Source organism: Moschus berezovskii, chromosome 12, assembly GCF_049115385.1.
Source record: "Moschus berezovskii isolate FMDL1 chromosome 12, NW_MosBer_1.0, whole genome shotgun sequence".
In the NCBI taxonomy this organism is placed as follows: domain Eukaryota; kingdom Metazoa; phylum Chordata; class Mammalia; order Artiodactyla; family Moschidae; genus Moschus; species Moschus berezovskii.
Genome location: NC_142471.1, coordinates 43,751,198 through 43,774,973, shown reverse-complemented (window position 1 = coordinate 43,774,973; position 23,776 = coordinate 43,751,198). Strand labels below are relative to the sequence as shown.

General features: G+C 52.2%; 1 protein-coding gene across 6 annotated transcripts in view; it reads left to right on the top strand.

Annotated features, from left to right (window-relative positions):
* The window catches only part of ARHGAP22 (Rho GTPase activating protein 22), a 182,389-nt gene extending 159,174 nt beyond the window's left edge, over positions 1-23,215 (top strand). For all 6 annotated transcript variants that reach the window (XM_088842087.1, XM_088842085.1, XM_088842086.1 and 3 more), the window contains 6 exons: positions 9,257-9,464; positions 11,738-11,870; positions 12,732-12,805; positions 13,415-13,536; positions 15,718-16,621; positions 22,681-23,215. In XM_088842087.1, coding sequence (XP_088698213.1) covers positions 9,257-9,464; positions 11,738-11,870; positions 12,732-12,805; positions 13,415-13,536; positions 15,718-16,621; positions 22,681-22,909 — 1,670 coding nt within the window. In that variant the 3' untranslated portion in view covers positions 22,910-23,215. The remainder of the gene's footprint in view (positions 1-9,256; positions 9,465-11,737; positions 11,871-12,731; positions 12,806-13,414; positions 13,537-15,717; positions 16,622-22,680) is intronic.
* Positions 23,216-23,776: the final 561 nt, after the last annotated feature.

The window sequence follows — 23,776 nt, the reverse complement described above, 5'->3', positions numbered from 1 at the left end:
GTGAAGACTGTGCACCCATGTCGGTTCTCACACTTTGCACCCTTGGAAGTGTGGGATTGTGGGCTTTTTTCGCTGGGTTCACAGGCTTTGCAGAAAGACAGTATAGGTTTGAATTGAAGATCTGTCACTCACTAGTGGTATGACCTTAGGAAAATTACATAACTTGTCTGAGCTTCAGCTGTCTCATCTGTAAAATGGGGACATTAATACTCATACCGCTCCGGACTGCACAGGACGCCTAACTCAAGTCCTAAGCACCCTCCGTGGCACTGGGGCGCTGGCCCCTCGGCAGGGCAGAGGGCTGGAACCCAGAACACCATCTCCGCGGTCGGCAGCCCTGCTATAGATCAGGCTCAGCATTCATCCCGCTGCTTGACCCAAACCGAGTCACCTGACCTCCCTGAGCCTCCGTTGCCTCCACCTGGAACACCTGCCTTCCATTCTGCTGGGAGCGGAAGCTCCTAAAGCGAGTCCTCTAGGAAGAAGGGGCGGATCATTGGGAGTTGCAAGTATTCCTACGGTGCTGTAACATCGAGCGTTAGGAAGAAGCGGGTCAGAAGTCTGAACTCCAGGAGCAGCGTTTCAGAAGCTCGCAGGTCCCGGGCCCTCCCTCTCTCGCTCCAGGGTCCGGGCCCGGGGCGGGCGGCGGGCAAGACGCTACCTGCGCGCGTGCCGGGCATTCCTGCCGCGCCGCGCCGCCGCGCCGGAGCGCGCCATGGGCCTGATGCCGGCCGCGCGGGCCTCCTCAGGGTGCCGCGCCTGCCTGCGGCCGCCCTGCCGCCTGCCCGCCTGCTGCGCGCCGGCCGCCCCAGGTAGCGCGGGAGGGGGTACGGGCGCCCCGCGAAGCCGAGTGGAAGCTGCGTCCCAGGCCGACTGCGCGCTTGGACCCAGATCCTGCGCTTGTGCCCGGACAACGTTGAGCCGGCGCGGCGCGGGGCGCCCGGTTGGGAGCGGGGAGACGGGTCGGTTGCGGGAGGGGGTAGCGGGCAGCAGCGGAACCGGTCGCCGGGCTGGGGGAGCGAGCACGCGTGTTGAGGGGAAGAGACAGAGCTGGGACGCTCCCTCCTACCTCTCGCCTGGGTGGTGGGCAGCCCCAGTGCAGGGACGAAGAACCTAGCCTTCCCGGGCACGGGGACTTGCAAAGGATCACCACTATCGAGGGAACCAGGCAGGATGCCAAATCTCGGCTACCAACTTCAAGTCCACTGTTCAGCCCACGTTTGCCTCTCCAGACTTCAGGTAGTCCCCTATGCCTGGGGGCTGGTTAACACCAGAAAAGTGGAGGTCACTTCTGCCCTGAGGATGGGCTTGCCCTGGGCAGAACAACCCCCTAAGATGTTAGCCTCTCGTTGTATTTCTCTCCCCTGGCTGATCTTCAGCCTGTTGGTTGTTGAGACTTGGTTACAGCCCAGCCAATTTGTTACAGCTGTTCAGAGCAGCTTTGAGGCTGCTAAAGGCGGCTTCCCAGGTGGCTCAGTGATAAAGAATCTGCCTGCTAACGCAGGAGACACAAGAGAGGCGGCTTCGATCCCTGGGGCAAGATCCCCTGGAGCAGGAAATGGCAACCCACTCCAGTAATCTTGCCTGGAAAATTCCATGGACAGAGAAGCCTGGCGGCTACAGTCCATGCTATCGCAAAGAGTCAGACACGACTGAGCACGCACACAGTACCTGGAGGAGGGCAGTGCGCATGGGCACAAGTGTGGGAGTGATGGAAAGTGGATTTACACACCATGGGCTGCATGCAGGGAGGATGGCAGGTGTCCTGGGCAGGGGAGTAGAGAACAGGAAGGGTTTGTGAATCTCTGGAGAGAATTTAATAACTATTTTCTTCATTGCGTCTCTACGCTATATGCCTCTCCCCTTTACTGGAGAGAGCCAGTCTCCACTTGGAGATCAGCTCCAAGAGGGAATCTCGTCTGTCTCCCTTTCCTGCTGGGCTCCCAGGGCAGGCGAAGCCCACCCAGCCCTGGGCTGGCCCTCCTGGGTCAGGAGACGCCCACTTTGATCAAACACCTGCTTCCATGTGCCCAGTGCATTAGGCTCTTCCACAGTTACCGACAGCCCTGTGACGTGGCAGAGACGGGCTCAGAGATGTTGAGGAGGTGCCCAAGGTCACCCAGGTCAGGGATCTGAGTCAGCTGAGTGCTGGGCCTGTGCCTTCCTGCCCCTGCATGGGATTCTGGGGAGAGGGGAGTGAAGGCCAGGCTTTGCCAGGGAGCAGCTGGCAGGAGGGGAGACCCAGCCCAGCTCTGAACCCATCAGCAGGTTCATCCAGAGGTCCATGCCAGCTTCCTCTCCAGTGGCAGAGCTGATGCTTTGTAAAGAGCGTGGGCTGGGACCTCGAGGAACCCGCACGCTGGCTGGCTGGGTTTCCAGGGATCTGACAGACCTATTAGAGCTGGTTCTTGGCAAGGCTCCCCCATGAGACATGCCAGGAGGGCTGAGGAAGTTCAGCACAGCCATCCCAGGCCCTGCCAGGCTCTGCCCAAGAGCCCCTGAGAAGGGGAGTGGTGGAGAAGGTCCTTGGCTGAGGGAGGCCAGGTCTGTAGCCTGAGCGCAGGGTGCCTCCAGCAGGAGGAAGGTGGGAGCAAAGCCCTGGGAGGTGGAGCTGGAACCATCCTTCCCTATGGGACTCCGGGAGTATCATCCCCTCAAGGGAGATGTGCCCTCAAGGTAAGGGGGCAGCTTGCACCTGAAGCCTGAACAAGGTCTGATGCGAGGCTCCATGCTGCCTTGCTGGCAAAGTGGGGTCAGCCCCAGGCCTGGTGCTGCCTGGGGGCGGGGCCTTGGGGCCACCCCTAAGGACAAGTGTCACTGTCCCCATTTTATAGATGGAGAAACTGAGGTCTAGGAAGGGAGAGGCCACTTCACTCTGCACTGGCTTAGGATGTGCACGTGCAGCCTCAGAATCTTTGTCTCTATGGCCTTCAGTCTTGGGCATCACCTGCCTCTTGTGTTCCCCACCCCTAACCTTAGCTTAGCACTCTCACCAGGCTCAGCACTTGGAGGGTCTCGGGGGGAGTCTCGTGATTTCTCAGAGCCCCTGAGCCCTGTATGAGGTCAGTCCAGTGCTCACCAGGGGTCATGTTCCTTCTCAGGACCTGGGACTGCCATGTTTCCAGCCTCCACTCATACTCGCTCACACTCACCCTCCAACCCCCAGGGTCCTCATCAGACCTCCCTCCCCAGGTCTGCCTTGAGGATTTCTGCTCATGCATACCCCCAGACCCCAACCCCTGCCTTCCTGGCTATCTCTTGCTCATTCTTAGACCCCAGTCCTGATGTCCCCTTCTCCTCTAAATCACCTCTGTTTAGAAACACCTGGGACCATGTGGACTTCCCACAGCCATAACCCTGTTCAGGGCACTGGAAGAGTAGTCTGGAAAGCTTCACCAGGGTGGGAGGGGGGCGGGTGGTGGTTGAGATGATGTCAAAAGAGGGCTTCGGAGACATGGGAGCTGTGTGACTGCGCAAACAGCGGGGCTGGCCATGCAGCAGCTGCCCTCTGCCTGGCCCAGGCTCTTCTGCACCTGAGAATCTGATGGAGAGGTAGGCAGGCCCTTGTCTATCTGCCTGCCAAGTTTAAATTTTATCCTGGGTGGGGAGGAGGGAGGCAAAAAGGGATTCCAGCAGAGGAGCCTGTGGTAGTATTTACACGCTTCTAGTCCTCTGGACCGGAGAAGGCAATGGCACCCCACTCCAGTACTCTTGCCTGGAAAATCCCATGGATGGAGGAGCCTGGTTGGCTGCAATCCATGGGGTCGCGAAGAGTCGGACACAACTGAGCGACTTCACTTTCACTTTTCACTTTCATGCATTGGAGAAGGAAATGGCAACCCACTCCAGTGTTCTTGCCTGGAGAATCCCAGAGACGGCAGAGCCTGGTGGGTTGCCGTCTATAGAGTTGCACAGAGTCGGACATGACTGAAGCGACTTAGCAGCTTAGCAGCAGCAGCAGTCCTCTGGACAGACCTGAGACCCTCTAAGACCTAGAACAGGGTGGGACACAAACGCAAGAGTGATGGAAGGATGGATGGACCAGTGGACAGGTGGACAGTAGATGTCCTGGGAACAGGAAATGGGAGAGCAGAAAGGGCTGGGGCCAAGAGGAGGCTAGATAGATTGACCCAGGCTTTGTGACTCTCTAGAGAGAATTTTAGAGTTCTTTTCCTCAGTGTCCCTCTTCCCTGACTATGGCCTTTAGTTACCTGTGAGCCAAGGGTGGGAAGCTGAGTGCATGGGCTCTGGATGGTAGACAGTCCTGGGCTGTGTGTTCACCCTCCTTCATTTAGCACTCGACCTCCCCTCCAAGCCCAGCATTGGCCTGGAACTGGGGAGAGGGGTTGGTTCCCAGTGAGGAACCAGGCAGAGGCAAGTGTCTTCGCATGGTCTGTGATAGAGGGCCAGAGAGGGAGCCCAAGAGCCCTGTGGTCATGCTGAAGAAAGGATCTGCAACAACTGATCTCAAGGGCTAACCAGAATTTTGCACAGAGTGAACAGGGAAGAGACCTCCTCTGCACAGGCCAGGCAGCAGGAGAGCAGATGTATTCAAGATGCTCGAGTAGTGGGTAAAGCAGAAGTGAAAGGGACAGGGGCATATGCCTGAGCAGGGAGGGAGGTAGGAGGTGGGTGCCAAGGGTGCAGTGCCAGGTTGGCTCCATCCCTTCCTGAGGACCCTCTGCTCAAGGGCAGTTCCCCCTGTATGTTCTGTGCCTGCTTATTTGAGTTCCTAGCCGATACCCCTGGTCGCAACAGGCCTGACTTCCCATTTCTGTGAGTCAGGGCCCCTCTCCTACTTCATTCTGACGCAGTGCCCAGTGGGGAGGTCTGTGCCATCAAAAAGAGGTGCGTGTTTGGCAAAGCTGCAGGAGTGACATGTGGACTGGGTGTGAGGCAGTAGGGGATGGTGGGGACTGTGGAGAATTAGCAAATACATGGGCTATCAGGAGAGAAAGAAAAGAAAGATAGTGCTAAGTCATGTCTGACTCTTGCGATCCCATGAACTGTATCCCGGTTCCTCTGTCCATGGGATTCTCCAGGCAAGAATACTGGAGTAGGCTGCCATTTCCTTCTCCAGAAAGACAGAGGGGCCACTGAACTCCGTCAGTGTGACTGTTTGGAAATTCTGGCCTGGTACCACCAGATCTGTGGATTCTTTAAAGAGAAGAATTTTTTCCAGATTTTTTATATGAAAAAAAAATCTTTTATATGGTCCAGATTTTTTTATATGAATCTTTTATAAAGTATAAAGTAATGAATTTAAAAATGTTTCAAACATCTGCCTAGCCTAACAGGAGCATTGTGGACCCATATAGCTCATTGTTGGGCATATGTGATTGAGCCCTAAGTGTGTTGTGGAAGGAGCAGTGTCCTTGTGTCCCCAGACCAGCCTAGGCCTCTCTTGGACTGGGCAGAGAGGCCAGAACACTGTTGGTGGTGGGTACCTCAGGGTTGCCCCAGGCAGCCCCCAGGCCAGTCTTTGGACAGCATTCGCCCCTCCCTGTGTTCAACACTGTTTACAGGTTACACCCCAGTGGGCAAGGGCAGCTGAGCTGTCCAAATCCCAGAAGGCAGACAGCTTTTCCTTTTTTTGGATTTTCCTTTCTTGTCAGTATTCTGGCCTCTGCTTACCTCTGCCTGTTGCTCAAATGACCACATCCTTGGGAGCCACTGATGAAGACAGGAGAAACATGGGAAGCAAGACCGGTGGGGTAATGGCATCACAGAGGTGTCCATGCTTCGGGGAGGGCGGAGAGCAGCCATGTGGCCCGGAATATTCTCCAGACCTGGAGCCAGACTGCCTGGGTTCTTTTGTTTTCCTAATTTTCATTTTACTGGAATATAGTTGATTTATAATGTGTCAGTTTCAGGTATACAGCAAAGTGATTCAGATTTATATCCATAATATACATATATTCACTCTTTTTCAGATTCTTTCCTCATATAGGTTATCACAGAATGCTGAGTAGAATTCCCTGTGCTCTACAGTAGGTCCTTGTTGGTTGTGATAGCAGTGTGTGTGTTTTAATCCCAAGCCCCTGATTTATCCTTCCCCTCCATGTTTCCCCTTTGGTAACTGTTTAAGTTTGTTCTCAGTATCTCTAAGTCTGTTTCTGTTTTGTAAATAAGCTCATTTTTTATTTTTTAAACTAGATTCTACATTTGAGTGATATAATATTGATATGTAATCATCTCTTTCTGGCTTCACTTAGTATGATAATCTCTAGGTTTATTCATGTTGCTGCAAATGACATTATTTCATTGTGTATATATACCACATCTTCATTCATTCCCCTGACGATGGACGTTTAGGTTGCTTCTGTGTCTTTGCCACTGCAAATAGCGCTGATGTGAACATTGGAGGGCTTCCCTGGTGGCTCAGACAGTAAATTATCTGCCTGCAATGCGGGAGACCCAGGTTTGATTCCTGGGTTGGAAAGGTCCCTTGGAGAAGGAAGTGGCAACCCACTCCAATAGTCTTGCCTGGAAAATCCAATGGATGGAGGAGCCTACTAAGCTATAGTACACGGGGTCGCAAACAATCAGACATGACTGAGTGACTTCACTTTCATGAACACTGGGGTATGTGTGTGTCCTTTCAGATTATGTATTTTCTCCAGATATACGGTGAGGAGTGAAACTGTTGGATCATATGGTAGCTCTAATTTTACTTTTCTAAGGAACCTACATACTGTTCTCCATAGTAGCTGTACTAATTTACATCCCCTCCAACAGTGTAGGAGGGTTCCCTTTTCTCCACTTCCTGTCTACCATTTATCGTTTGTCGACTTCTTGAGAATAGCCATTCTGATGGGTATGAAGTGATACCTCACTGTAGTTTTGATTTGCATTTCTCTGGAAATTAGTCATGTTAATCATCTTTTCATATGCCTTTTGGTCATCTGTGTGTCTTCTTGGAGAAATAAGTCTTCTCCCTATTTTTTGATTAGTTGTTTTTTTTTTTTGACACAGAGATGCATGAGCTATTTGTCTATTTCTGAGATTAATCCCTTGTCAGTCACTCCATTTGCAAATATTTTTTCCCATTGTTTTTTTCATTTTATTTTTTCCTTTGCTGTGCAGAAACTTTTAAGTTTAATGAGGTCCCATTTGTTTATTTTGTCTTTGTTTTCATTACCCTAGGAGGTGAATCATAAAAGATACTGCTGCAATTTATGTCAAAGAGTATTCTGCCTATGTTTTCCTCTAAGAGTTTTATCTTGTTCAGTCTTCCATTTAGGTCTTTGATCCATTTCAGGTTTATTTCTGTAGGTTCCTTTGTACAGTCATTTTGACAATGTTTATTCCTCCAGTGTTGGTATACCAAGAACACGGTATATCTTTCCATCCCTCTGTGTCATCTTCAGTATCTTCCATCGGCATCTTATATTTTTCAGTGTATAGGTCTTGCCTCCTTAGGTAAATCCACCACTAGGTATTTTACTCTTGGATGAGATGGTAAATTGTTTTACCATGGGATTGTTTCCTCAATTTCTCTTTCTGGTCTTTCATTGTTAGTGTAGGGGAATGCAAGAGACTTCTGTATATTAATTTTGTATCTTGCAACTTTTCCAAATTCATTGAGCTCTCATGATTTTCTGACAGCATCTTTAGGATTTTCTATGTATAATATGTCATCTGCAAACAGTGACAGTTTACTTACCCAAGGCAATCTAGAGATTTAGTGCAATCCCTTTCAAATTACCAATGGCATTTTTAATAGAAGTAGAACCAAAAAAATCTAAAATGTGTATGGAGACACAAAAGACCATGAATAGCCAAAGCAATCTTGAGAAAGAAAAACAGAGCTGGAGGAATCAGACTCCCTGACTTCAGACTATATTATAAACTATAATAATCAAAGCAGTATAGTCCTGGCATAAAAACAGAAATATAGATCAAAAGAACAGGAGAGAAAACCCAGAAATAAACTCACATGCCTGTGGTCGATTAATCTACGACAGAGGAGGCAAGAATATACAATGAAGAAAAAGATAGTCTCTTCAGTAGGTGGTGCTGGGAAAACTGAACAGCAACGTGTAAAAGAATGAAATTAGAACAGTCTCTAACACAATACACAAAAATAGACACTCTATACCCATTAAACAATAACCCTCCATTCCACTGTCCTCCAGCCCCTGGCAACCACCATTCTACTATCTGTCTCTATGAATTTGACTATGCTCAGTATAAGTGGAATCATGCAGTATTGGTGTTTTAGTGGACTGACTTATTTCACTTGGCAAAACATCAAGGTTTGTCCATGTTGCAGCGTTTGTCAGGATTTCCTTCTTCTTATGGCTGAATAATATTATGTTGTATATATGCATCACATTGTGTTTATCCATCTATCCATTGATGGACCCTTGGTTTGCTTCCACCATTTGGATATTGTGAATAATATTGCTGTGAACATGGGGTGTTTGTATATCTGCTCAAGTCTCTGCTTTCAGGTTTTTGGGGGTATATGCCCAGAAGTGGAATTGCTGGGTCATACAGTAATTCTGTTTTTAATTGTTCGAGGTGTCTCCGTACTGTTTTCCACGGTGGCGGCACCATTTTACATTCCCATGGACAGGGTACAAGCATTCAATTTCTCGACATCCTCACCAGCACGTGTTGTTTTCTGCTTTTTGGGTAGTAGCCATCGTCCTGGGTGTGAGACAGTTTTGACTCGCGTTTCCCTAATGACCTACAGTGTTGGGTCGTGATTCTCTTTCATATTATCTGTCCCCCGTCTTGTTGCTTGTACTTCAGCAGTGCTCATTGCTGTCCTGTGCTCAACGGTGTGAGTAGACCATGATGAGCCCGCTCATTCTGCCACTCATGGGCATTAGGTGGCTTCTCACTCAGAGAGATTGCAGGGGGTGCCACTAAGAACATTCTGGAGTGCATCTTTCGGTGGCCATGGTGTTAGGTTTTTAAATGCAAGCCACTGCCATTTGAAAGTCAGCATTGCATATATAAACCAATACATAAATAAAATGTATAATGCATGCTTCCCGAGGGCCCAAAGGGTCCTCAAGCTTGGACAGGCTCCACAGGCCAGGCTAGGCTGCTGCCCGATATGCCCTTCTGCCCTGTCCCAACCGCCTGGTGCCTGCCCTCCCAGCTTCTAATCTGCTTCCTCGGGGTGGGGGCGGGGGTGCCACCCTGGGCCCTGACAGCACTCCCTGCCCTCTGTTGTCCCCAGCGTCCTCCCCACTGTTGAGTCAGCTAGCTGAGGGTGTGACCAGCTCCTCTCTGTGCCCAGGGATCTTTGGGCAGCGCCTGGAGGACACAGTCCACCACGAGCGGAAGTATGGCCCACGCCTGGCGCCGCTGCTGGTGGAGCAGTGTGTGGACTTCATCCGGGAGCGTGGGCTCACCGAGGAGGGCCTCTTCCGTATGCCTGGCCAGGCCACCCTGGTGAGGGACCTGCAGGATTCCTTTGACTGTGGGGAGAAGCCACTGTTTGACAGGTGAGCTCCTGGGAGGAGATGTAGATAGGGTCACCTGTCCATTGCCCCTGCAGAGTCTCCTCTCAGGATGCCAGCTGAGAGGCCTGGTTGCAGGATGGAGGGTAGGTTGAAGCCCCACACTGGCACACATGTGCCCAGCCAGCCCTCCTGATGGGCGGAGTGTGGGGCATAGAACCAGTGTAGCAACCCTGGGTCTCCCACATGGGGAGATCCTGCTACTTCCATGTGGGCTCTATGCACTGTGGAGATGCCCCTCATAAGCCCACAGTCTGTCTCTTGGCTCTGCTGTCTCAGGGTGACCCATTCCCCCACCCCCGGCTCCTTAGGTGCCAATACTGAGATGTACATCCTCACAAGTTTTGGGGGCAGGGGAGCGAGTCTCCTCCACCTGTCCTCAGCCAGCACTGGGGCTTACTGGGTCCTAGGCTCCACCCTGGGATAGAGTCAGCCTCACTGAGAGCCCAGGGGCTAAGAGCAGGGGAGAGGTGACAGTTTGGGTGGCCTTTTCTCTCTGATGAAACCCCTATTATGGGGTAGTTTTTCGTAGAAAGTTCTTTCTGCAGCCAGCCATCCAGCCAGCCCTGGCCCCCATGGAGCTTCTGCCCCTTCTCAGATCTGCCCTCTCCTGGGACAGACAAGACCCTGCTCCTTGCAGGATAGGCCCACAGGTTTCTGCTGGCAGCCCTGGCATTTTCAGGTCTTTTCCTCTCAGGGCAGAACACCACCAGCCCCTCCAGCATCTGCCCAGACCATCACCACAGCCAGGAGAGTCTATCAATATCTTTTTCAGATGTGAGTGTGGGTCTGATCACCATTTCCCAGGGAGGGTCTGCCCAGAGAGGGCATAGGCCAACAGTGTGGAGTGGGGAGAGGATGAGGAAGTGAATTTCTAGGGAGGGAGGAGAGATGAGGCAGTCAGGGCTGAGCCAAGCTCCCGGGACCAGGAGCACTGTAACCTCAGGCAGCCAGGAGGAGTCATGATGGGGCTTTAGGCAGGGACACCCAAAGTTTCGGGGTCAGCCACGAGGTCTGCAGCCCAGAGGGGCCACCCTCTGAGTCTGCTTGCCCAGATCAGAAATGCTTCACCTTCCCTACCAGGGGGAGACACAATGGCTGGCCCTTGTCCAAAGGCAAGCTGCTCACCCTCTTAGCTTCCCATCCCTCCCCCCATTTTCCTGGGGTTTCTGCTCATGCAGTGGCTGGCAATGAACTCATGGGGTCCCCAGGTGGAAGGTGGCTAGGGCTCAAGGCTAGGTACCCCCTGGGGACATAAGCTTCCAGGAAATGGGGGTGTCAGCAGAGGAGTGGCTGGGAGAAGGCAGAGAAGGGTGAGGGCAGCCGTGTGTTTGGCTGGAGGGGGGCGGTGGCGGCAGGGATGGGGGCTGCTCGGTTGGCCAGACCAAGAGCCATCAAGAGCCACCAGTCCTGAGGCAGGGAGGGGCTGTGGGGATACAAATTCGAGGTGCATGTGGTCCTATGGAACCCCAGAATTCCAAATGCCAGGGTGGAAGGGACCCCAGGGCTCATCTCAGTGATGAGATGGACAGCAGGCCAGCAGGCACCTTAATGGCACAGCCACTTTTGGCCTCAGGCCCATCTTTCCTGAACACCTCCCATGAGGGAAATGCAGATCCAGAAAAGCAGATGAAGCACCCGAGGCCCACCCAGCCTGGAAGGCAAGCTTGGAGGAGGTACCAGGACTGCAGCCCAGGACCTGACCCCAGAATCCAAACAGGCCCAGGGCCACCATCCTCTACAGGGCCCACTTCAGCCTGGGCAGCTCCGAGCTGCAAACAGGGAGACTGATGCCTGGGAGTGGACATATGGGGCTCTGAGCACTGGAAATGGGACATCTGTAGTGTGAACAGCCCAGAAGCTGGGGAGAGATGCTACCCTCTGACCTGCCCAGCCTAGGTGCCCAAGGACAGCTGCCCTTTTCCAAGGGGCTTGGCAGCCCTGCATGGTGGGCATGTTTGATACGGTTCTCCTGCTTCCACTAGAGGGAGAGCCTGGGCAGAGGAGCAGACTTGGGCCAAAGGACAGCTGTGCCCCTGGCTCCCTGACCCCAGAGTACCCTGGGGCAGGTACCGGGCCAGTGGAAGGTGGCCCTTCCCACCCATTTGTTCCCTAGCCGGTCGTCATAGTGTGTGCGTGTGCATACACACACATACATGGATGTGAGAGCAGAGACCGCCCCTGAGGGGGGTGGGCGAGGTGCTGGTCACCCTGCGGTTCTCTGGTGCCCAGCCTCACGGGTGTCCCTCCGTCTGCAGCACAACAGACGTGCACACGGTGGCCTCCCTGCTGAAGCTCTACCTGCGGGAGCTCCCCGAGCCTGTGGTCCCCTTCGCCAGGTACGAGGACTTCCTTAACTGCGCCCAGCTGCTCACCAAGGACGAGGGGGAGGTTAGTGGCTCACGGGGACCCATGCTGGGGGAGTGGGCCTGCTAGTTGATGGGGGGCGGTTGCGGAAACAGGACTTTTCGTGACTTTTCATGGTACATAGATCCTGTAGCCTGCTCTGTTGGGGGTGGGGGCCAGGCCTAGAAGCTCCTAATCTGGGGAGGGCTAACATATCTCCCCGCTAGGCGGGAGGGTTCTCTGGGGTGGGATGCCTGGAGCATCCCCTCCCTGTGTGCAGCCCCCATCTCTCAGAGGGACAGGTACCTCCTGAAGCAGGCTGTGTTCCAGCCATGCTCTTGAGTGCAGCGTGCCCAGGCTGGACCACCACTCAGTAGGCACTCCTGCTCCATCACCTCCTCCCACATCTAACTCAGGCTACCCAGGCTGGCCTTGGGATTCAGAAACAACCAGACCTTTCATCTATTTCTATCCTGCCTCCTCCCAAAAGAATTTGAGACTGCCCCCAGGACAGAGCCCCCCGCCTGCAGCCCTGGTTGGCTCCAGCTGGGGAAGAACTGTTTGCCCTCCCTGTGGCTGTGTGGGAGATGAGGGGTCTTTATCTAGCAAATATTTGTGCCTCGATAAGTGAGCTGAGAGCTGGCCCTGACATTCCTCTGTGGCTCTGCAGAGGCACATCCCTCACAACAGCATCTCAAAAGTAAATCTCTTTCCCCCCAGAGGTCACCAGCCAGGGGGATGAAAGTGGTGGTGCCCTCTGGTCACTAGCGGCCAGGTCCATGGGCTGTGGATGGAGGTCTGGACTCGGATTCCAACCGCCCCCCCCTCCCACATCCCTCCAGCAAGAGAAGGCCTGGGGCCTCCCTGCTGATCTTTGAAATGCTGTTTTTCTCTCTCAATCCCAAGGGGACTCTGGAGTTGGCTAAGCAAGTGAGCAGCCTTCCCCTGGTCAATTACAACCTGCTCAGATATATCTGCAAGTAAGTGACTAGGGGTGGGGCTTCCCTCTCCTGCGGTCTGGCTCCATGTGCCCTTCACAGGGATCGGGGGACCACCCACATATCTGTCAAGCCAGTGGGGGATATAAAAGAAGTCTCTGCACTTACAGAGCTTATTATAGTCCTGGTCGGAGCAGGCAGTGTTATACAGTCCTGAGTACCTCATTTCTGAAGGAAAGCAAGACGGCCTTTGTTCCTTCTGCCTCCCCTGGGTGCCTCTGACCATCCCTCCCCATGGGTCTGCTTCCTGACCATGACCTAGGCTCAGGGTGCCAGGAGAGGACAGGTAGGGTGAACCTTCACCCAGCCCTGCATCTGGGGGGTCTGAGCCTTCCTAGGCAGCTGTGCCCAGTGCAGGTGGGGGAGTTATGTCCTTCCACACCAACAGGCCCTGGTTCCAGTGGCCTTTACTTCTGATGGCCCTCCAGATCTCAGGGAAGCTCTGCCCTCTTGTGAGCCTGGCAGGGTGAGCTGACTGTGCCCGGTAGCTGTGGAAAGAGGGGCACAGCTGAGCAAGGGGGCCAGGCAGCTCCCAGGAGGTCTGGAGTCAGGATTTGCTTCTCTGCCAACTGTCTCTTTCTTACTTTGTAGGTTTCTGGATGAAGTTCAGTCCCACTCAGATGTCAACAAGATGAGCGTCCAGAACCTGGCAACTGTTTTTGGGCCTAATATACTTCGGCCACAGATAGAAGACCCAGTGACCATTATGGAAGGTAATGGTGGGGGTGTGCGTGGTGGTGCTGGGTACTCTGGGCTCATGTCAGTACTGGGCAAGTCCTCAGAACCCTCACAGCAGTCCAGCAGGAAGGGTGGCCCCACCCCTGGGCACTTGGAAGCAGCCTCTCTGGACCTCCTCACTGCCTTCTCCAGCCCTTCTTCCCCCATGGGGTCAGCTCTAAAAGGAAAAGGAACTTTGCCCTGTGGATGGGGTCATAGGGTGCAGTTAGAATGATGGGAGCGGCTGAGGGGGTGGGGGTGGGTGGGAAAGGTCAGTGCCCTTGCCCTTCAGTTCAGTTCAGTTCAGTTGCTCGGTCGTGTCTGACTTTGCAATGGGCTTAAATACACACAAATGTTTTTGTTTTACTGAAGTAGTTTTCGATTAAGTAATTGTCACAGGCTTCTTCTGGATGTTAGAGCTCAGCAAACCCTAGGGATATTGTGTTCTGTAATGAATAGTCATAATAAAGAGATTTTAAATAATACAGCAATAGCAGCCGCTTTCCACACGTCAGGGCCTCTGCTGAGTGCTTTACTTCTACCACCGCATTTCAGTCCTCACAAGAAGCCCCCGGTTACCGCCCCCATTTGACAGATGAGGAGACAGGCTGCAAGAGGTGAGGTGACTCTGTTAGTCTGACTTTTCAGAGGGCACACAGGTGCAGGCTGCCCGGGAGATGAGAGCACTGCTTGGAAGCCCCATAGAAAGACCATCCTCTCTAGTGTGAGAGTCGAGCTGCTCACAGGAAACCTGCAGCCAGTCGAGCCAAGGAGCGGAGAGGCTGGCAGAACCCACGCAGAACCTGCCTGAAGCCAGCTGGAGCCTGCTGCCCCTGGCACGAGGCAGTCTGAGGGCAGAGTGGCCCTCCGTATATGGGGTTGTGTGTGTGTTTGACTCTGTGTATGGGGTTGTATATGTGTGTGACTCTGTGTATGGGGTTGTGTATGTGTGTGACTCTGTGTATGAGGTCATGTATGTGTGTGACTCCGTGTATGGGGTTGTGTGTGTGTGTCTCTTTGTATGGGGCTGTGTATGTGTTTGACTCTGTCTATGGTGCTGTGTATGTGTTTGACTTTGTGTATGGGGCTGTGTATGTGTTTGACTCTGTGTATGGGGTTGTGTATATGTGTGACTATGGGGTTGTGTATGTGTGTGACTCCGTATATGGGGTTGTGTGTGTGTCTCTGAATGGGTCTGTGTATGTGTTTGACTCTGTGTATGGGGTTGTATATATGTGTGACTCTGTGTATGGGGTTGTGTGTGAGTGACTGTGTATGGGGTTGTGTATGTGTGTGCGTATGGGGTTGTGTATGTGAGTGACTGGGGTTGTATGTGTGTGACTGTGTATGGGGTTGTGTATGTGTGACTGTGTATGGGGTGGTGTTCATGACTGTGTATGGGTATATGTGTGACTGTGTATGGGGTTTTATGTGTGTGCGTATGGGGTTGTGTATGTGTGTGACTCTGTATGAGGTCGTGTATGTGTGTGACTCAGTGTATGGGGTTGTGTGTGTGTGTCTCTTTATATGGGGCTGTGTATGTGTTTGACTCTGTGTATGGGGTTGTATATGTGTGTGACTCTGTGTATGGGGTTGTGTATATGTGTGACTGTATGGGGTTGTGTGTGTGACTCTGTATGAGGTTGTGTATCTGTGACTGTGTATGAAGTTGTGTATGTGTGCCCACATGCACCCGTAAGACATCTCAATTCTGTGTCCCAGAGCCCTGTGCCCCCCAGAGTGGATAGTCAAGATTGTGGGCAGCAAAGCGGGCAGCCACGAGGGCCCTGGCATCTAGGCCCAGGTTGCCAGTTCCAGCCTGCCCTTGGCTCAGCCCACAGCCTTGACCAGCATTGTGTCTGCCCCTTCCTCCACCAGCTGGTTGGGTGGGCGTGAGGCTGAGTGCCTTTCTGTGCTCCAGACCCCACATTGGAGGAGGGGGATTTTGGGTATGGTCCTTCTGTCCCTGTCTGAATTTGGAAAATGTGGTGGCCATCCTTACCTTTGGAGCGGAAGATGGCAAGCTCTTGTTGAGTCCACACTTAAGGAGTAGCCCGGTTTGAGGCTACTAGCAGAGCTGGGTGCCCTGGGTCCGAGCTGCAGCTTGCTGACTGGTCTGGAGAAACTAGACTGGAGGCATTCACAGCCAGCCTTTTCTTATTCCTTCTTCTTGGCAGGCACTTCTCTGGTCCAGCACCTGATGACCATTCTGATCCGCAAACACAGCCAGCTCTTTACTTCGAGGACCACGGAGGGGCCAGCCTCCCCGCGCGGGGGCCCACCATGCACCGCGGGATGGGGCTCTGAGGAGGTCACCAGGGATGACCAGGCGGAGCCCGGCAGTCCCAGTGCCCCCTGCCTGCCCTCGCACAGGACCTCTTCTCTGGATGGGGCTGCCGTGGCGGCGCTCTCTAGAACCTCTCCCATGGGCCTGGGGAGCCGAGGCAGCCCTGCTGCCACCAGCCCTGGGAAGAAGGTGCAGACTCTGCCCAACTGGAGGTCTTCCTTCCGGCAGTCAGGGTCTCGGTCGGGGAGTCCGAAGGTGGGCACCTCATCCCTGGAGGTCCCCATCATCTCCTCTGGAGGGAACTGGCTCATGAATGGGCTGTCCTCCCTGCGAGGCCACCGCAGGGCCTCATCAGGAGACCGGCTCAAGGACTCGGGCTCCGAGCAGAGACTCTCCACCTACGACAATGTGCCCCCACAGAGCTCCTTTCCCAGCACACCCAGTGTGGCCAGCCTGCCATGGTCTGGGGTCTCCTCCTGTGAGGCCTCGGCTAGGGGCTCGGTCAGCAGCTGCACAGCGTGCCGGGCCAGCGACTCCTCTGCCTGCAGCTCCCTGCACATCGAGGGCGCCCTCGAGCCCTCCCCTGTCCTCAGCAGCAGCGAAGAGCGCAGATCCCTGGATATGGACCATGGTCTGGATGGAGTGGGCACCTGCATCAGCAGCAGCGAGCCCAGTGACCCGGGCAGCCCCGCCCAGGACCACGCCCGCCGAACCGAGGCTCTCCAGGGCCTGGTCACAGAGCTCAGAGCAGAGCTGTGCCGGCAGAGGACTGAGTATGAGACGAGCGTGAAAAGGTAAAAAGCCTGGTTGGGCGAGTGCAAGACTGGCACTCCCGGGCTGGGCAGAGCACTCTCAGCCAGCAGCTCACTGGGCACCAGTCCTGGGCAATCAGCCTCTGGCTTGGAAAGATAGCTCTTGGGGGCAGGGCTCAGCGCAGCCAGCCCCAGGAAGCTGCCTTTCTGGAAAAGGTTCCCTAGGACAGGGCCAGGAATGGAGGGGTGGGGGTCCTCTGTCTGGGGAAGCTTGGGAGCCGAGGGCCTGGCATGCAGCCAGGACTCCATGAGGTCAGTTGAATAAAGGAGGGAGTCAGAATCTCAGGCTGAGCTGCTCAGAGTACCTTTGATGGAGAGGTTCAGAGTGGAGGTCCCTATGTGGCCCTCAGGGAGGAGGCAGGTCCCCTAGTATGTCCTATAGCTCAGGAACTGGGAATGGGGCAGGGCCTCTGTGCACTGCAGGCCCCAGGCCAGCCTGGCAGACTGACCGACCCTGGTTGGGCCTGATGTAGAGTGAGGGCATCTGGATAGAAATCCAGTTTCCTCTGAAAAGGGAGCTGACCTTGCTGAGCCAAGCCCTCCCTTCTGCTGGGTCACAGAAGACACCCTGTGCCACCCTTTAAGGCTGGCAGGCTTGCTCACTGATGGGCCCTGGTTCCGTCCTCTCAGCCCCTGGGTGCAGAGGGCTTTTTCCCTCATTAGTCACCAGCAGAGCCTATGGGTCTTCCCAGGTGGTGCTAATGGTGAAGAATTTGCCTGCCAATGCAGGAGACAGACATAAGAGTCTCAGGTTTGACCCCTGGGTCCGGAAGATCACCTGGAGGAGGGAGTGGCAACCCACTCCAGTACTCTTGCCTGGAGAAGCCAATGGACAGAGAAGCCTGGTGGGCTACAGTCCATAGGGTGGCAGACTCAGACACAACTGAAGCATCTGAGCACGCACACAGAGCCTACACTAGACAGTGAACAGTGCTTCCATCAACATCTCACACCCTTTAGCTCCTTTCGCCCCAGGCCTTGCATCAGCTGACTGACCTATGAACCCACGTCCCACCTACTAGCAGAAGGCTTCAGTGGGCTGAGTGCTTCCTTTTTCCATCAAACAGTGGAGGCTGAAAGGATTCATGCTTCTGTTTCTGAGCATGGGATTCCCACGGAGAGCTGGAATAGCAGCATTTGACCCTTTTGTCCTGCTGGCAGCTGTCTCCTGGGTACCTCGGGAGTGTCAGGTGTGTGCCGGCTCTGTGTTCATGGTGGGAAGATGGCAGGAAAGGGGCTATGAGGGCAGTGGCCACTGCCATGGGGGACTTCAGGGATAGGTGGGGTCACAGCAGGTGATATCTGAGCCAGGACTTGGCTCAATAGGAGCCAAGGACCAATAGGATTGAGATGAACAAGGATGAGAAAGGACACAGCATGAGTAAAACCCAGGGTGTAAAGCTGCAGAGATAGTAGCAGGAACTCCCTGCAGATTCATTGGAAGGTGAGGACTGCTAAGCTGAGCTTATAGAGCACATAGGACGTGTTATTTGGCGGATGCTGTCTGAGGACAGCCTCAGAGGGGGGTCAGAGTCAACTTGTTCACTTCCTTGGCTGTTTGTGGAGGTGACTCAAGCTTTCACCTTCTCGGAGGCTGGGGTTCTCAGGGGAAATGCAGTATTGTCTGCTGGGCTCTGGGTTCAATCCTTGACCCACTGTGCATTCGCTGAGTGTCCAGGCAGGCTCTGAAAGCGTGAGGTAGTGGTGGTGGGGCAGGGGGCGAGGCCTTTTACCAGGAGTGATGCTTTGATTTTACTCCCAGTGAGATGTGAAGCTGCTGGCAGGCCTAGAGTACTTTGATCACTTTGATGAGGTGCGCTGGCTGCTGTGTGCAGGAGTGCTTGACAAGGCAAAGACCAGTTAGGAGGCCACGGAGATCCAGGCCAGACCTGTGGGTGGCATGGACCTAAGAGGCAACAGTCGAGGTGGGCAAGTGGCCAGATTCAGAACATGTTTGAGTTTTTCCAGTTGATCAGATGTGGGATGAGAAAAATAGCTGACTTGAGGGACACCATTTTTGTTTTGGAAGAAGGTGGTCTCTGAGTGAAGAGACTGGGGCAGTAGGAGGGTGACTTGGGAAAGGAGGGCAGGAACTCACAGGAGCAGGAGCTCTGGGTCTGTTAAGCTGTAGATGCGTATTAAGTTTCTGAGTGGACTTGGGAGATAAAGATTGAGGGCTGTCACTCAACCTGTCACTCACCACTCCTGTGGTGCTTGGAGCCTGAGGCTGGACAAAATCCCTTTAGGAGTGGCATGGAAGGAACAGGGGTGGCCCAGGCCATCCTCCAGAGCACTAGGAGGCAAGGAGGATCTGGTGAAGGAGGAGCCCAGAGGGGAGGAGAAGCAATGCAGAGGCTCAAGGGGGACCTGCTGCCCCCACTTTGGGGGTAGTCTTCTGACAACATGTCCCCCACAGATGGAAGGTTAGAGTAAAAGGAGGCTTTTTCCCTTCTCCAGGGTTTTGTTGTTTTTTTTTTTTTTAATTGAAGTGTAGCTGATTACAGCATTGTTAATTTCTGCAAAGTGATACAGTTTTAATACACATATATTCTTTCTCATATTCTTTTCCATTATGGTTTATCCCAGGATACTAAATATAGTTCCCTGTACTATAAAAAGGACGGGGTTGTTTATCCATCCATACACACACATACATACACACACATATATAGTTTGCATCTGCTAATCCTGAACTCCGAATCCCTCCCTCTCCCTCCCCCTCACCTCGCCCTTGGTAACTACAGGTCTGTTCTCTGTATCTGTATTTCACAGATAAGTTCATTTGTGTCATATTTTAGATTCTACATATGGTATTTGTCTATCTCTTTCTGGCCTACTTCCCTTAGTATGATAATCTCTCAATCCATCCATGTTGCTGCAAATGGCATTAGTTCTTTTTTATGACTGAGCAGTATTACACTGTGTGTGTGTGTACACACACACACACACCACATCTTCTTTATCCATTTGTCTGTTGATGGACATTCAGGTTATTTCCATGTCTTGGCTATTGTAAAATAGTGCTGCTATGAACACAGGGGTGCATGAGTCCTTTCAAATTAAGAGTTTTGTTTGGGTATATGCCCAGGAGTGGGGCTGCTGGATCATATGGTAACTCTGTTTTTTTGTATGTTTTTGACATTTTTTTTTTTTACTTTTGACCATGCCGCATGGCTTATGAGATCTTAGTTCCTTGACCAGGGATTGAACCCAGGCCCTTGGTGGTGAAAGCGCAGAATCCTAACCACTAGCGCCTGTGTGTGTGTGATTATGTGTAATAATAATAATGTGATAAGAATACTAGAGTGGGTTGCCATTTCGTGCTCCAGAGGGATCTTCCCAACCCAGGGATCGAGCCTGTATCTCTTGCATGTTCTTAATTCTTTACCCCTGTGCCACCTGAGAAGCTCCCCCTAACCACTGGACTGCCAGGGAATTCCTATTTTTAGTTTTTTGAGGAACTTCCATACTGTTTTCCTTAGTGGCTAGACCAACTTACATTCCCACCAATAGTGTAAGAGAGTTCCCTTTTCTCCACATCCTCTTCAACATTATCTGTAGACTGTTTAATGGTGGCCATTCTGACTGATGTGAGGTGATACTTTGTAGTTTTGATTTGCATTTCTCTAAGGATTAGTGATATCAGCATCTTTTAATGTGCCTATTGGCCATCTGTTAACCTCATCTTTGGGCTTCCCTCATAGCTCAATTGGTAAAGAATCCACCTTCAATGCAGGAGACCCTGGTTCGATTCCTAGGTCAGGAAGATCTGCTGGAGAAGGGAAAGGCTACCCACTCCAATATTCTGGCCTGGAGAATTCCATGGACTGTATAGTCTATGGGGTTGCAAAGAGTTGGAGATGACTGAGTGACTTTCACTTTTTACTTTCTTTAGGTCTTCTGCCCATTTTTCAATTAAATTGTTTGCTTTTTTGTTATCGAATGAGCTGTTTGTATGTTTTGGAAAGTAATCCTTTGTTGGTCACATCATTTGCAAATATTGTCTCCCAGTCCGTAGTCTCTTTTCATTTTATGGTTCTTCCCTGGTGGCTCAGAGGTTAAAGTGTCTGCCTCCAATGAGGGAGACCCGGGTTCGATCCCTGGGTCGGGAAGATCCCCTGGAGAAGGAAATGGTAACCCACTCCAGTATTCTTGCCTGGAGAATCCCATGGACAGAGAAGCCTGGTAGGCTACAGTCCACGGGGTCGCAAAGAGTCGGACACGACTGAGCGACTTCACTTCACTTCACTTGCTGTAAGTTTGATTAGCTTCCATTTGTTTATTTTTGCTTTCTGTTGCCTTGGGAGACTGATCCAAGAAAACATAGGCATAATGTCAGAGAATGTTTTGCCTGTGTTCTCTTCTAGGAGTTTTACCGTGTCATGTCTTATTATTTAGTTCTTTTAGCCATTTTGAGTTTATTTTTCTGTATTGTGTGAAGGTATGTTCTAACTTCATTGATTTGCACACAGCTTCCAACTTTCCCAAAACCACCTGCTGAAGAGTCTTTTCCCCATTGCATATCTTGCCTTCTTTTTCAAAGATTAGTTGACCATAGGTGTGTGGGTTTATTTCTGGGCTCTCTATTGGCAATTCTGGATCTTTTACAGTTCTATATAAATTTTATTTGTTCTATGAAAAACGTCATGAGTAATTTGATAGGGATTGCCTTAAACCTGTAGATTGTTTTGAGTAGTATGGCTATTTTAACAATATTCTTCCAGTCCAAGAGATGGGATCATGTTTCCATTTCTTTTGAATCATCTTCAACTTCCGTTATTGTTTTGTAGTTCTCAGCATATGTCTTTCACTGACTTGGTGAGGTTTATTCCTAAGTTTTTGTCTGTTTCTTGTTCTTTTGATGCAATTTTAAAGGGAACTGTTTCATTGTCAGTGTAAAGAAAGGCAACCAATTTCTTTCTGGCCATCTTTCATTTTGCTACCTTGCTGAATTCATTTATCAGTTCTGCTAGTTTTTGTGTGGAGTCTTTAGGGTTTTCTACATACAGTACATGTCATCTGCATATAATGATGGTTTTACCTCTTCCCTACCAATTTGAGTACCTTTTATTTATGCCTCTTGCCTGATTCATGGGTCTAGGACTTCCAATACTATATTGAATAAAAGTAATGAGAGTGGGCCTCCGTCTCTTGTTCCAGATTTTAGCCCTTCTTCATGCTTTGTCTTCATTAGTTAAGGGTGAAGGCCTAGGCCTTTTAGGGGTGGGAGGAATGGGTATTTGCTCCGTGTATGTCACGTGCCAGGTGATGTGCCATGGGTTTCCTTGGTCCATCGCAGCTACAGTGCATGGGTGGAAGGTCATCGCCTGCGTTTTCAGGGCTCAGTGCAGCTTGTGTCCTGCCCACAGTTTATGTTTTGTAGTCAGGTCGGTTCCCAGAGCCAGGCACAGCGTGGCCCTGAGGCCTTAGAGGAGTGGGTTATCTGGTTGAAAAGATGAAAGGCTGTGGTGTACTCTGTGGTAGCAAAAAGGAGCAGTGTCTGACATGCTGGGGAGGATCAAGAGAAGCTTACCAGAGGGTGAGACATTTGGGCTGGGGTATAAAGGCTGAGAGGGAATGGAAGATAAAGTGACAACGTGAGTGGGGTTTCCTGTGAGTCGTTGTGTCTAGATGGAGCTCAGTGGGTCTTAAGCGCAAACAAGGGGACAGTTTCCTGCTTCCCTCTAGGTGTAGGGCTCAGTCCTGTTCTCTGCCAGCGAATGGTCCAACCCTTACTATGTCAGGTAGCCAGGCGGGAAGGTAAGTGGTCTTCTACTTGAGTGAGAACTAAGAGAGGGTCCCTGACCTTGAATGCCAAAGGCCAAGAGGAGGATCTCTAGGGGGTGAAACCCCAGAGTCTTGTGAGGATATGCGGTCTGTGAAGCCTCACCTGGCACCGGGTCTGAATCCACAGCATCTTTCCCCTTTGGTATCAGGTCTGAACAGCTACTTTACCCCATCAAGTGTCTGCCAACAATGGAGCTTGCTTGCAAACCTCAGCCCAAGTCTAAAACAGTGTCTTTCTTCTTTGATTTTTTAAGACTTGAAGAAGGTAGTGCCGACCTGAGAAAGCAAATGTCACGGCTAGAAGAAGAACTAGACCAAGAAAAGAAAAAGTACACAATGCTGGAAATAAAACTGAGGAACTCGGAGCGGGCACGGGAAGATGCAGAAAAGAGGAACCAGCTGCTGCAGAGAGAAATGGAGGAGTTTTTTTCAACCCTGGGAAGCTTAACTGTTGGGGCAAAAGGTGCCAGAGCGCTGAAGTAAAGGAATCAGCAGAGTTCGTTTCTGCTGCATGCTTGCCCTTCCAGCCTTCCACAGCCTCAAGAGGAGCCAGAGCCTTTGCAGCTGGACCTGGGCCTCAGTGGTGCCAGGAGATCCAGCACGGGCTGGAGAGAGCATTCCTGACACCCCATCAGGAGTCCGAGCTCCACTCAGGATCTGGAGGCTGCTCCAACCGTGCAAGGTGTGGCAGGCATCAGAGCGGCAGTCCCATGACCGCCAAAATAGATGGCACTTGGGATCTGAGTAGCCCACCAGGAACTTTCTGCATTCTTTATTAAATGTGCTCTCAAAGCATGATGCCTGGGTGCCTGACTCCTTTATGGTCATGCAGGGGGAGGGTACCAAGTGATCTCTTCCGTTTCTCACAGGGTTGGAAGTCCTCCAGGTGTCCCATGGGTGCAATGGCATGGAGGAGCCTTGAGAAGTGGGTGACACTCTCTCTGAGAGCACCCAGTGTTATCATGGTCACTGAAGCTGACTCAGGCACATCTGTGTGCTCTCGGCTTGATCTCCTGTGCTCAAGGCAGGATGGTTTTCCTCACTGCTTGCTCCCCCTCTCGCCACCTGGGCCTCTGCAGCTGGTGTCTGTCCAGAATTTCTCTCAGGCCTTCTACTGTAACCTGCTGTCCTTTGCGTGGCCCCAGCTCTGCTACAAAGCCAGAGCTTGTGAGTCAGAGCTCAGCAGGGGTGCTGTACTCCCTGGTTCTGCTCCCCTGGGTATGTGTAGGGTGATGAGGCGTGACTCTATAATGGAGAGGTGAGCCTGTTATGTGCAGGGTGATGAGGCATGACTCTGTAATGGAGAGGTGAGCCCAAGTGACAGCCAGTCCCTATTCTCTGTCCTCCAGG